Source organism: Chelmon rostratus, chromosome 17 (assembly GCF_017976325.1).
Source record: "Chelmon rostratus isolate fCheRos1 chromosome 17, fCheRos1.pri, whole genome shotgun sequence".
NCBI lineage: Eukaryota > Metazoa > Chordata > Actinopteri > Chaetodontiformes > Chaetodontidae > Chelmon > Chelmon rostratus.
The window spans coordinates 7,885,312-7,896,811 of NC_055674.1; the positions used below are offsets into that span (position 1 = coordinate 7,885,312).

At 41.7% G+C, this 11,500-nt stretch overlaps 6 protein-coding genes across 6 annotated transcripts; 3 read left to right on the forward strand and 3 right to left on the reverse strand.

Annotated features, from left to right (window-relative positions):
* Positions 1-303: 303 nt before the first annotated feature.
* On the reverse strand, positions 304-1,167 carry LOC121620244 (hemoglobin embryonic subunit alpha-like). The gene is made up of 3 exons (XM_041956219.1): positions 1,055-1,167; positions 752-959; positions 304-432 (listed from the first exon to the last, which is right to left on the reverse strand). Exons 1-3 carry the CDS (start codon positions 1,150-1,152, stop codon positions 304-306), a joined length of 435 nt encoding a protein of 144 aa, XP_041812153.1. The 5' UTR covers positions 1,153-1,167.
* Positions 1,168-2,127: 960 nt separating this feature from the next.
* Positions 2,128-2,817, forward strand: LOC121621432 (hemoglobin subunit beta). The gene is made up of 3 exons (XM_041957904.1): positions 2,128-2,219; positions 2,365-2,587; positions 2,689-2,817. Exons 1-3 carry the CDS (start codon positions 2,128-2,130, stop codon positions 2,815-2,817), a joined length of 444 nt encoding a protein of 147 aa, XP_041813838.1.
* A 1,423-nt stretch (positions 2,818-4,240) lies between these two features.
* Positions 4,241-5,135, reverse strand: LOC121620252 (hemoglobin embryonic subunit alpha-like). Its single transcript, XM_041956229.1, has 3 exons — positions 5,023-5,135; positions 4,721-4,928; positions 4,241-4,369 (listed from the first exon to the last, which is right to left on the reverse strand). The coding sequence occupies exons 1-3, from the start codon at positions 5,118-5,120 to the stop codon at positions 4,241-4,243; spliced, it is 435 nt and encodes a 144-aa protein (XP_041812163.1). The 5' UTR covers positions 5,121-5,135.
* A 1,063-nt stretch (positions 5,136-6,198) lies between these two features.
* LOC121621431 (hemoglobin subunit beta) lies at positions 6,199-6,888 on the forward strand. The gene is made up of 3 exons (XM_041957903.1): positions 6,199-6,290; positions 6,436-6,658; positions 6,760-6,888. The coding sequence occupies exons 1-3, from the start codon at positions 6,199-6,201 to the stop codon at positions 6,886-6,888; spliced, it is 444 nt and encodes a 147-aa protein (XP_041813837.1).
* A 1,361-nt stretch (positions 6,889-8,249) lies between these two features.
* LOC121620250 (hemoglobin embryonic subunit alpha-like) lies at positions 8,250-9,144 on the reverse strand. Its single transcript, XM_041956226.1, has 3 exons — positions 9,032-9,144; positions 8,730-8,937; positions 8,250-8,378 (listed from the first exon to the last, which is right to left on the reverse strand). The coding sequence occupies exons 1-3, from the start codon at positions 9,127-9,129 to the stop codon at positions 8,250-8,252; spliced, it is 435 nt and encodes a 144-aa protein (XP_041812160.1). The 5' UTR covers positions 9,130-9,144.
* Positions 9,145-10,180: 1,036 nt separating this feature from the next.
* LOC121621444 (hemoglobin subunit beta-like) lies at positions 10,181-10,899 on the forward strand. The gene is made up of 3 exons (XM_041957919.1): positions 10,181-10,301; positions 10,447-10,669; positions 10,771-10,899. The coding sequence occupies exons 1-3, from the start codon at positions 10,210-10,212 to the stop codon at positions 10,897-10,899; spliced, it is 444 nt and encodes a 147-aa protein (XP_041813853.1). The 5' UTR covers positions 10,181-10,209.
* The last annotated feature ends 601 nt before the right edge of the window (positions 10,900-11,500 follow it).

Consider the following 11,500-nt stretch of genomic DNA (forward strand, 5'->3'; position numbering starts at 1 on the left):
CATTTGTAGACGCAATTAAATAAAACCAACGAGTTTGTGCCATGTGTTTGAAAAACTGTTCGAAATATATATATATATGAACCTGAAACAACCTGAAATACCCATTTGTTTGAAAATTTCTTAATTTGATAATATGAGTATTGTTGATCAGACTTACAGCAGTTTGATATTAATATACACCAACATGTGAGAAAACGAATCACAAAAGACCTCAAAACAAATGTTTTTTGCTTTTATGTAGCAATTTATTTTCATTATGCAGAGTGAGCTCGTGCTGCGCTCTCCCTCATCTTCTTCTGCTGTTTATCGGTATTTCTCAGCCAGGGCCAGAGCCAGGGCAGCCAGGAACTTGTCCATAGAAACATGGACCTCAGGGGTGAAGTCGATGGGGAACATGATGGCCAGGACCACAAGGATGTTGTGGGAGAGAATCTGGAAGAAGGCAATCACACAGATGTTACATTTCTGGACTTTTTTAGCTCTCCATCCATCCATCCATCCATCCATCCATCCATCCATCCATCGCACACAGATCATAGCTGTAGCATTTAATGCTCAGTCCATACTTCAGCCTAGCTGAACAACAACAGGTGTATCCGGATGGAACAACATTATTCACTCTGTACACAGAGACATTAACTTCACGGCAATAACAGACGGACCTGTTGCCCATCTGGAAACCCCTCCACGCCCTGAGCAACACTTCATATAAACCACAGGCTATCATCTTTGAATCACTCTGGCTCTGCACCTTGAAGTTAGCAGGGTCCACACGCAGAGTGAAGGCATGCAGCTCACTGAGGTTCAGGAGACCTCCTTTCAGGTCGTCGATCTTGGACACAGCATCTCCAACTCCAGACATCACAGTGATGCCGTGCTTCTTGGCTTCCGGAGAGGTGGGGCTCACGTCCTTCCAGTGGGCGAAGTAAGTCTTGGTCTGAGGGTACACCGCCAGCATCCTGGTTGAAAAAACAAAAGGCAGAGAGAGTGCGCATGTAAGTCAATCGATTAATGTTAAACCAGGTTACATCAGTCAGGATTTTCTCATGTTTACCTGGACAGAGCATTGGTACCGATGTCGTCCGCCTTTGAAGACACTTTAGCCCAGAAGGCTCTGACTGTGTCCTTGTCCTTAGCAGTGAGACTGGTCATCTTGCCTTTGCCTGATACTTGACTGAATGCTGTGAACAGTCGAAAGAGTGGAGGCTTTTATACTTGAAACAGAGCATGGACCCACCCAGAACCTCCTCCAAGATAGCCTGCTGAAGGCGGTGCAAGTGATGACAAAAAAAAAAGATCCCATGGAACCACACCTCGTTTTATCATTGTCAGTAAGAACTATCAGCAATCATATGCAATTTCCAGGGTTTTAAAAACATATTTCAGACGTCATTTTATATGGGAAGGTCAAAACATAAGGCTTGAAATGAACCTGCTGCAAGTTTCTAAAGATTTTTGATCACAAGATTTTACCAAATTGACCCTTTCAGTTTTTACTTTAGCTGGCCATTTAACATCTTTCATTTAACAACATTCTGCACTGACAGGTTAAGATCGCTGTCCAAGGTCCTGATCCTGGGACCTTCAGGGATGTGAGATTCAGGTTCACGGCTGTCCTTTGCTGCGTTCAGTTGTTCCTGTGCTGTTATCAGTCTCTGGATGTGTTGGTCATCAGTGTGCATTTATCAGTGACTTATCTGTGACTGCCTGCCAACAATATGTGGTCACTTTAATTTGCGCCCGTGTGACCAAAAGATATTGACATAAAGGGAAAGCGAGGCGCGGTAAAGGTTGTAAACAGTTACATCACTGCCTCTTAAACACGCTTGGTGTCTGTGCCTTGGACATTTTAATGAAAATCAATGTGGGTGTGAATCCCTTTGCATTACTGTGCATTGTCGAATTGCGAACCTTTGTCGCAAAACTAAACTATTTCCTCCAAGACAGATAAGCGGTGCAGATACGCCCTTTTCTTATCACTGTTGGTAATCCATGACACAGCACTCGCCCAGCCCACCGCCCAATCGCATGCTTGTGGGAGGGGAGCAGGGTTGCTTTAAAAGTTGCACCTGGTGCCGGTGAGTCCAGGATCTACTGACCCCCACATTATAATCTAGAACCGGCAAAATGGTTGAATGGACAGACTTCGAGCGCGCCACCATCCAGGACATCTTCTCGAAGATGGACTATGAGACGGTGGGACCTGCAGCTCTTGCCAGGTGAGACATCCATGTTTTACTTTGCGTTCATACTAACGGAGGATTATCAGTCGTGTGCTGTATGCACACATGTTTATCTTCTCGGCACGCGGATTTCATCTCTGAGTCTGACCTGTAACATCCATGTTTTTGCACGTTTCCTCAGGTGTCTGGTCGTCTACCCCTGGACTCAGAGGTATTTCGGCAACTTTGGAAACCTCTACAACGCCGCTGCTATCAGCTCAAACCCGATGGTTGCAACTCACGGAAAAACCATCCTCCACGGTCTGGACCGGGCTGTGAAGAACATGGACAACATTAAGGAAACCTATGCCGAGCTGAGTGTGCTGCACTCCGAGAAACTGCACGTCGATCCCGACAATTTCAAGGTGAAGTTGCGGAACTTACACAGCTGTTGTCGTCCATATTCGAGTATTATTCCCGAAACTGTCCCAGCTTTGGTGTTAATATTTCCTGATGCTTGTTACAGCTGCTGTCTGACTGCCTGACCATTGTGGTTGCTGCTAAGCTGGGTAAAGATTTCACCGGAGACATCCAGGGAGCCTTTCAGAAGTTCTTGTCCGTGGTGGTGTCCTCCCTGGGCAGGCAGTACCACTAGAGAGCTGCAACAGAAGACCATCTCATGATGACCATTTGTTGAAAAGCTCCTTGTTTTGTCTGAAAGAGGAATAAATTGCAAATACGCAAATTCAACAAGTTGTTTGTCTATGATGTTGTCCGAAATGAATGAGCCTATATTATGACAATACACAAGCAAAAACAGCGACTTTTAGTCACAGACCTGCAGTTTAGAGAGGGACAACAGGTCAAATGTAAAAATAAATAAATCAATAAATGAAATGATACGACATATGCATAAGATGAGAGCAACCCATTACTCATTCTGCAAAATTACAACAATTCTGTTAGAGTTTATTGGATCAAAACATCACTTAATATCCAACTCATTATCAATAATTCAAATAATTGATACGGTATAACATTCAATAATAATCATAAGATTAGCTGGGGAAAATTGGTGTTACAGGCAGCATCAATAAAAATAGCAAGTAAAAAAGGCAAGAGAAAAAAGAAATATAAAGTAAGAAAATACTAAATAAAGCAAAATTCTCTACAAAAGATTATAGAAAAATTATTGCTGATGCAAAGTACCTGAGACATAGTGACTATCTTGATATGTGTGTGTGTGTGTGTGCGTGTGTGTCGCAATGACAATAAAAAAATAAATGTATAGTGTAGTTTTTAAGGAAGAAATAATGTAATATTGCACTGCCACTACTACACAGATTTTATCACGATATGTTATTAAATAACATAACATTATATGTATTAAAAAACGAAAAATACTAAATACCATGTTATATCTGCTAATATTTTTGAAAAAAAAGTTATAGCTTATGTTCGTATAATAGTCAGCATAATCACAATAATCATAATAACGTGTATAAAACATGTATTTACATATTTCATACTCATAACTTGTTTGCTTATATATGTACACATCAAATCTTCTTCATAATCACCTAACATGGTTCCTGTAACTGTTACTGTGTCAGGTGGGTCACTACGTGAGGACGTGTTGCTTGTGCGTTTGCTAAAAACGTGGCACTACCCGCAATACAAAGCCTACAATAAATAAGTATTTTCACGTAACGAAGACATTTGTAGACGCAATTAAATAAAACCAACGAGTTTGTGCCATGTGTTTGAAAAACTGTTCGATATATATATATATATATATATATATATATATATATATATATATATATATATATATATATATATATATATATATATATATATATATATATATATATACCGATTTGTTTGAAAATTTCTTAATTTGATAATATGAGTATTGTTGATCAGACTTACAGCTGTTTAATATCAACATACACCAATATGTGAGAAAACTAATCACAAAAGACCTCAAAACAAATGTTTTTTGCTTTTATGTAGCAATTTATTTTCATTATGCAGAGTGAGCTCGTGCTGCGCTCTCCCTCATCTTCTTCTGCTGTTTATCGGTATTTCTCAGCCAGGGCCAGAGCCAGGGCAGCCAGGAACTTGTCCATAGAAACATGGACCTCAGGGGTGAAGTCGATGGGGAACATGATGGCCAGGACCACAAGGATGTTGTGGGAGAGAATCTGGAAGAAGACAATCACACAGATGTTACATTTCTGGACTTTTAGCTCTCCATCCATCCATCTATCCATCCATCCATCCATCCATCCATCCATCCATCCATCGCACACAGATCATAGCTGTAGCATTTAATGCTCAGTCCATACTCCAGTTTTCACATGCATAGGCCTAGCTGAACAACGACAGGTGTATCTGAATGGAAAAACATTATCTACTCTGTACACAGAGACATTAAGTTCACGGCAATAACAGACGGACCTGTTGCCCATCTGGAAACACCTCCACGCCCTACGTTTGAGCAACACTTCATATAAACCACAGGCTATCATCTTTGAATCACTCTGGCTCTGCACCTTGAAGTTAGCAGGGTCCACACGTAGAGTGAAGGCATGCAGCTCACTGAGGTTCAGGAGACCTCCTTTCAGGTCGTCGATCTTGGACACAGCATCTCCAACTCCAGACATCACAGTGATGCCGTGCTTCTTGGCTTCCGGAGAGGTGGGGCTCACGTCCTTCCAGTGGGCGAAGTAAGTCTTGGTCTGAGGGTACACCGCCAGCATCCTGGTTGAAAAAACAAAAAGCAGAGAGAGTGCGCATGTAAATCAATCGATTAATGTTAAACCAGGTTCATCAGTCAGGATTTTCTCATGTTTACCTGGACAGAGCATTGGTACCGATGTCGTCCGCCTTTGAAGACACTTTAGCCCAGAAGGCTCTGACTGTGTCCTTGTCCTTAGCAGTGAGACTGGTCATCTTGCCTTTGCCTGATACTTGACTGAATGCTGTGAACAGTCAAAAGAGTGGAGGCTTTTATACTTGAAACAGAGCATGGACCCACCCAGAACCTCCTCCAAGATAGCCTGCTGAAGGCGGTGCAAGTGATGACAAAAAAAAAAAAAAAAAGATCCCATGGAACCACACCTCGTTTTATCATTGTCAGTAAGAACTATCAGCAATCATATGCAATTTCCAGGGTTTTAAAAACATATTTCAGACGTCATGTTATATGGGAAGGTCAAAACATAAGGCTTGAAATGAACCTGCTGCAAGTTTCTAAAGATTTTTGATCACAGGATTTTACCAAATTGACCCTTTCAGTTTTTACTCCAGAACAGCTGAGATAACATTGAACGACTCGAATCGACAGAACAACCCGCAGATTAGTCTGTCTTGCCTCCATGTTCGGCTCAGCTGGCCATTTAACATCTTTCTTTTATACAGATATACTTTAACAACATTCTGCACTGACAGGTTAAGATCGCTGTCCAAGGTCCTGATCCTGGGACCTTCAGGGATGTGAGATTCAGGTTCACGGCTGTCCTTTGCTGCGTTCAGTTGTTCCTGTGCTGTTATCAGTCTCTGGATGTGTTGATCATCATTGTGCATTTATCAGTGACTTATCTGTGACTTCCTGCCAACAATATGTGGTCACTTTAATTTGCGCCCGTGTGACCAAAAGATATTGACATAAAGGGAAAGCGAGGCGCGGTAAAGATTGTAAACAGTTACATCACTGCCTCTTAAACACGCTTGGTGTCTGTGCCTTGGACATTTTAATGAAAATCAATGTGGGCGTGAATTCCTTTGCATTACTGTGCATTGTCGAATTGCGAACCTTTGTCGCAAAACTAAACTATTTCCTCCAAGACAGATAAGCGGTGCAGATACGCCCTTTTCTTATCACTGTTGCTAATCCATGACACAGCACTCGCCCAGCCCACCGCCCAATCGCATGCTTGTGGGAGGGGAGCAGGGTTGCTTTAAAAGTTGCACCTGGTGCCGGTGAGTCCAGGATCTACTGACCCCCACATTATAATCTAGAACCGGCAAAATGGTTGAATGGACAGACTTCGAGCGCGCCACCATCCAGGACATCTTCTCGAAGATGGACTATGAGACGGTGGGACCTGCAGCTCTTGCCAGGTGAGACATCCATGTTTTACTTTGCGTTCATACTAACGGAGGATTATCAGTCGTGTGCTGTATGCACACATGTTTATCTTCTCGGCACGCGGATTTCATCTCTGAGTCTGACCTGTAACATCCATGTTTTTGCACGTTTCCTCAGGTGTCTGGTCGTCTACCCCTGGACTCAGAGGTATTTCGGCAACTTTGGAAACCTCTACAACGCCGCTGCTATCAGCTCAAACCCGATGGTTGCAACTCACGGAAAAACCATCCTCCACGGTCTGGACCGGGCTGTGAAGAACATGGACAACATTAAGGAAACCTATGCCGAGCTGAGTGTGCTGCACTCCGAGAAACTGCACGTCGATCCCGACAATTTCAAGGTGAAGTTGCGGAACTTACACAGCTGTTGTCGTCCATATTCGAGTATTATTCCCGAAACTGTCCCAGCTTTGGTGTTAATATTTCCTGATGCTTGTTACAGCTGCTGTCTGACTGCCTGACCATTGTGGTTGCTGCTAAGCTGGGTAAAGATTTCACCGGAGACATCCAGGGAGCCTTTCAGAAGTTCTTGTCCGTGGTGGTGTCCTCCCTGGGCAGGCAGTACCACTAGAGAGCTGCAACAGAAGACCATCTCATGATGACCATTTGTTGAAAAGCTCCTTGTTTTGTCTGAAAGAGGAATAAATTGCAAATACGCAAATTCAACAAGTTGTTTGTCTATGATGTTGTCCGAAATGAATGAGCCTATATTATGACAATACACAAGCAAAAACAGCGACTTTTAGTCACAGACCTGCAGTTTAGAGAGGGACAACAGGTCAAATGTAAAAATAAATAAATCAATAAATGAAATGATACGACATATGCATAAGATGAGAGCAACCCATTACTCATTCTGCAAAATTACAACAATTCTGTTAGAGTTTATTGGATCAAAACATCACTTAATATCCAACTCATTATCAATAATTCAAATAATTGATACGGTATAACATTCAATAATAATCATAAGATTAGCTGGGGAAAATTGGTGTTACAGGCAGCATCAATAAAAATAGCAAGTAAAAAAGGCAAGAGAAAAAAGAAATATAAAGTAAGAAAATACTAAATAAAGCAAAATTCTCTACAAAAGATTATAGAAAAATTATTGCTGATGCAAAGTACCTGAGACATAGTGACTATCTTGATATGTGTGTGTGTGTGTGTGTGCGTGTGTGTCGCAATGACAATAAAAAAATAAATGTATAGTGTAGTTTTTAAGGAAGAAATAATGTAATATTGCACTGCCACTACTACACAGATTTTATCACGATATGTTATTAAATAACATTATATGTATTAAAAAACGAAAAATACTAAATACCATGTTATATCTGCTAATATTTTTGAAAAAAAAGTTATAGCTTATGTTCGTATAATAGTCAGCATAATCACAATAATCATAATAACGTGTATAAAACATGTATTTACATATTTCATACTCATAACTTGTTTGCTTATATATGTACACATCAAATCTTCTTCATAATCACCTAACATGGTTCCTGTAACTGTTACTGTGTCAGGTGGGTCACTACGTGAGGACGTGTTGCTTGTGCGTTTGCTAAAAACGTGGCACTACCCGCAATACAAAGCCTACAATAAATAAGTATTTTCACGTAACGAAGACATTTGTAGACGCAATTAAATAAAACCAACGAGTTTGTGCCATGTGTTTGAAAAACTGTTCGAAATATATATATATATGAACCTGAAACAACCTGAAATACCCATTTGTTTGAAAATTTCTTAATTTGATAATATGAGTATTGTTGATCAGACTTACAGCTGTTTAATATCAACATACACCAATATGTGAGAAAACTAATCACAAAAGACCTCAAAACAAATGTTTTTTGCTTTTATGTAGCAATTTATTTTCATTATGCAGAGTGAGCTCGTGCTGCGCTCTCCCTCATCTTCTTCTGCTGTTTATCGGTATTTCTCAGCCAGGGCCAGAGCCAGGGCAGCCAGGAACTTGTCCATAGAAACATGGACCTCAGGGGTGAAGTCGATGGGGAACATGATGGCCAGGACCACAAGGATGTTGTGGGAGAGAATCTGGAAGAAGACAATCACACAGATGTTACATTTCTGGACTTTTAGCTCTCCATCCATCCATCTATCCATCCATCCATCCATCCATCCATCCATCCATCCATCGCACACAGATCATAGCTGTAGCATTTAATGCTCAGTCCATACTCCAGTTTTCACATGCATAGGCCTAGCTGAACAACGACAGGTGTATCTGAATGGAAAAACATTATCTACTCTGTACACAGAGACATTAAGTTCACGGCAATAACAGACGGACCTGTTGCCCATCTGGAAACACCTCCACGCCCTACGTTTGAGCAACACTTCATATAAACCACAGGCTATCATCTTTGAATCACTCTGGCTCTGCACCTTGAAGTTAGCAGGGTCCACACGCAGAGTGAAGGCATGCAGCTCACTGAGGTTCAGGAGACCTCCTTTCAGGTCGTCGATCTTGGACACAGCATCTCCAACTCCAGACATCACAGTGATGCCGTGCTTCTTGGCTTCCGGAGAGGTGGGGCTCACGTCCTTCCAGTGGGCGAAGTAAGTCTTGGTCTGAGGGTACACCGCCAGCATCCTGGTTGAAAAAACAAAAAGCAGAGAGAGTGCGCATGTAAATCAATCGATTAATGTTAAACCAGGTTCATCAGTCAGGATTTTCTCATGTTTACCTGGACAGAGCATTGGTACCGATGTCGTCCGCCTTTGAAGACACTTTAGCCCAGAAGGCTCTGACTGTGTCCTTGTCCTTAGCAGTGAGACTGGTCATCTTGCCTTTGCCTGATACTTGACTGAATGCTGTGAACAGTCAAAAGAGTGGAGGCTTTTATACTTGAAACAGAGCATGGACCCACCCAGAACCTCCTCCAAGATAGCCTGCTGAAGGCGGTGCAAGTGATGACAAAAAAAAAAAAAAAAAAAGATCCCATGGAACCACACCTCGTTTTATCATTGTCAGTAAGAACTATCAGCAATCATATGCAATTTCCAGGGTTTTAAAAACATATTTCAGACGTCATGTTATATGGGAAGGTCAAAACATAAGGCTTGAAATGAACCTGCTGCAAGTTTCTAAAGATTTTTGATCACAGGATTTTACCAAATTGACCCTTTCAGTTTTTACTCCAGAACAGCTGAGATAACATTGAACGACTCGAATCGACAGAACAACCCGCAGATTAGTCTGTCTTGCCTCCATGTTCGGCTCAGCTGGCCATTTAACATCTTTCTTTTATACAGATATACTTTAACAACATTCTGCACTGACAGGTTAAGATCGCTGTCCAAGGTCCTGATCCTGGGACCTTCAGGGATGTGAGATTCAGGTTCACGGCTGTCCTTTGCTGCGTTCAGTTGTTCCTGTGCTGTTATCAGTCTCTGGATGTGTTGATCATCATTGTGCATTTATCAGTGACTTATCTGTGACTTCCTGCCAACAATATGTGGTCACTTTAATTTGCGCCCGTGTGACCAAAAGATATTGACATAAAGGGAAAGCGAGGCGCGGTAAAGATTGTAAACAGTTACATCACTGCCTCCTAAACTTGCTTGGTGTCTGTGCCTTGGACATTTTAATGAAAATCAATGTGGGCGTGAATTCCTTTGCATTACTGTGCATTGTCGAATTGCGAACCTTTGTCGCAAAACTAAACTATTTCCTCCAAGACAGATAAGCGGTGCAGATACGCCCTTTTCTTATCACTGTTGCTAATCCATGACACAGCACTCGCCCAGCCCACCGCCCAATCGCATGCTTGTGGGAGGGGAGCAGGGTTGCTTTAAAAGTTGCACCTGGTGCCGGTGAGTCCAGGATCTACTGACCCCCACAGTAAAATCTAGAGCCGGCAAAATGGTTGAATGGACAGACTTCGAGCGCGCCACCATCCAGGACATCTTCTCCAAGATGGACTATGAGACGGTGGGACCTGCAGCTCTTGCCAGGTGAGACATCCATGTTTTACTTTGCGTTCATACTAACGGAGGATTATCAGTCGTGTGCTGTATGCACACATGTTCACCTTCTCGGCACACGGATTTCATCTCTGAGTCTGACCTGTAACATCCATGTTTTTGCACGTTTCCTCAGGTGTCTGGTCGTCTACCCCTGGACTCAGAGGTATTTCGGCAACTTTGGAAACCTCTACAACGCCGCTGCTATCAGATCAAACCCGATGATTGCAACTCACGGAAAAACCATCCTCCACGGTCTGGACCGGGCTGTGAAGAACATGGACAACATTAAGGAAACCTATGCCGAGCTGAGTGTGCTGCACTCCGAGAAACTGCACGTCGATCCCGACAATTTCAAGGTGAAGTTGCGGAACTTACACAGCTGTTGTCGTCCATATTCGAGTATTATTCCCGAAACTGTCCCAGCTTTGGTGTTAATATTTCCTGATGCTTGTTACAGCTGCTGTCTGACTGCCTGACCATTGTGGTTGCTGCTAAGCTGGGTAAAGATTTCACCGGAGACATCCAGGGAGCCTTTCAGAAGTTCCTGTCCGTGGTGGTGTCCTCCCTGGGCAGGCAGTACCACTAGAGAGCTGCAACAGAAGACCATCTCATGATGATCATTTGTTGAAAAGCTCCTTGTTTTTGTCTCAAAAAGGAATAAATTGCAAATACGCAAATTCAAGAAGTTGTTTGTCTATGACGTTGTCCAAAATAAATGAGCCTATATTATGACAATACACAAGCAAAAACAGCGACTTTTAGTCACAGACCTGCAGTTTAGAGAGGAACAACAGGTCAAATGTAAAAATAAATAAATAAATAAAATGATACGACATATGTATAAGATGAGAGCAACCCATTACTCATTCTGCAAAATTATAACAATTCTGTTAGAGTTTATTGGGTCAAAACATCACTGATTAGACAACTCATTATTTAAAAATTATAATTAACAACATATAATATCCATTAATAATCAGAGCAACAATACTACCACTACTACAGATTTTATTATAATTAAGTGATATAACATTATATGGATTTAAAAAACGAAAATTCGAAATCTCATCTCATGAGCAATAACGTAATTGAGTTTAAAAATAAAATAAAATAAAATGAGGTACTTAAAATGAAGCACTGTCATATAATTTACAAGTGAAATCAATAAACAGTGTTTCGATTATATT

What these genes read in the sequence shown, in the direction of transcription:
- LOC121620250 (XM_041956226.1), bottom strand. Translation starts at nt 9,129, where the DNA reads ATGACCAGTCTCACTGCTAAGGACAAGGACACAGTCAGAGCCTTCTGG. An exon ending in GGTACCAATGCTCTGTCCAG is followed by an intron (nt 8,938 to 9,031) that starts GTAAACATGAGA and finishes TTTTTCAACCAG; the next exon opens with GATGCTGGCGGTGTACCCTC. An exon ending in TGGACCCTGCTAACTTCAAG is followed by an intron (nt 8,379 to 8,729) that starts GTGCAGAGCCAG and finishes GTCTTCTTCCAG; the next exon opens with ATTCTCTCCCACAACATCCT.
- LOC121620252 (XM_041956229.1), bottom strand. Translation starts at nt 5,120, where the DNA reads ATGACCAGTCTCACTGCTAAGGACAAGGACACAGTCAGAGCCTTCTGG. An exon ending in GGTACCAATGCTCTGTCCAG is followed by an intron (nt 4,929 to 5,022) that starts GTAAACATGAGA and finishes TTTTTCAACCAG; the next exon opens with GATGCTGGCGGTGTACCCTC. An exon ending in TGGACCCTGCTAACTTCAAG is followed by an intron (nt 4,370 to 4,720) that starts GTGCAGAGCCAG and finishes GTCTTCTTCCAG; the next exon opens with ATTCTCTCCCACAACATCCT.
- LOC121621431 (XM_041957903.1), top strand. Translation starts at nt 6,199, where the DNA reads ATGGTTGAATGGACAGACTTCGAGCGCGCCACCATCCAGGACATCTTC. An exon ending in GGACCTGCAGCTCTTGCCAG is followed by an intron (nt 6,291 to 6,435) that starts GTGAGACATCCA and finishes ACGTTTCCTCAG; the next exon opens with GTGTCTGGTCGTCTACCCCT. An exon ending in TCGATCCCGACAATTTCAAG is followed by an intron (nt 6,659 to 6,759) that starts GTGAAGTTGCGG and finishes TGCTTGTTACAG; the next exon opens with CTGCTGTCTGACTGCCTGAC.
- LOC121621432 (XM_041957904.1), top strand. Translation starts at nt 2,128, where the DNA reads ATGGTTGAATGGACAGACTTCGAGCGCGCCACCATCCAGGACATCTTC. An exon ending in GGACCTGCAGCTCTTGCCAG is followed by an intron (nt 2,220 to 2,364) that starts GTGAGACATCCA and finishes ACGTTTCCTCAG; the next exon opens with GTGTCTGGTCGTCTACCCCT. An exon ending in TCGATCCCGACAATTTCAAG is followed by an intron (nt 2,588 to 2,688) that starts GTGAAGTTGCGG and finishes TGCTTGTTACAG; the next exon opens with CTGCTGTCTGACTGCCTGAC.
- LOC121621444 (XM_041957919.1), top strand. Translation starts at nt 10,210, where the DNA reads ATGGTTGAATGGACAGACTTCGAGCGCGCCACCATCCAGGACATCTTC. An exon ending in GGACCTGCAGCTCTTGCCAG is followed by an intron (nt 10,302 to 10,446) that starts GTGAGACATCCA and finishes ACGTTTCCTCAG; the next exon opens with GTGTCTGGTCGTCTACCCCT. An exon ending in TCGATCCCGACAATTTCAAG is followed by an intron (nt 10,670 to 10,770) that starts GTGAAGTTGCGG and finishes TGCTTGTTACAG; the next exon opens with CTGCTGTCTGACTGCCTGAC.
- LOC121620244 (XM_041956219.1), bottom strand. Translation starts at nt 1,152, where the DNA reads ATGACCAGTCTCACTGCTAAGGACAAGGACACAGTCAGAGCCTTCTGG. An exon ending in GGTACCAATGCTCTGTCCAG is followed by an intron (nt 960 to 1,054) that starts GTAAACATGAGA and finishes TTTTTCAACCAG; the next exon opens with GATGCTGGCGGTGTACCCTC. An exon ending in TGGACCCTGCTAACTTCAAG is followed by an intron (nt 433 to 751) that starts GTGCAGAGCCAG and finishes GCCTTCTTCCAG; the next exon opens with ATTCTCTCCCACAACATCCT.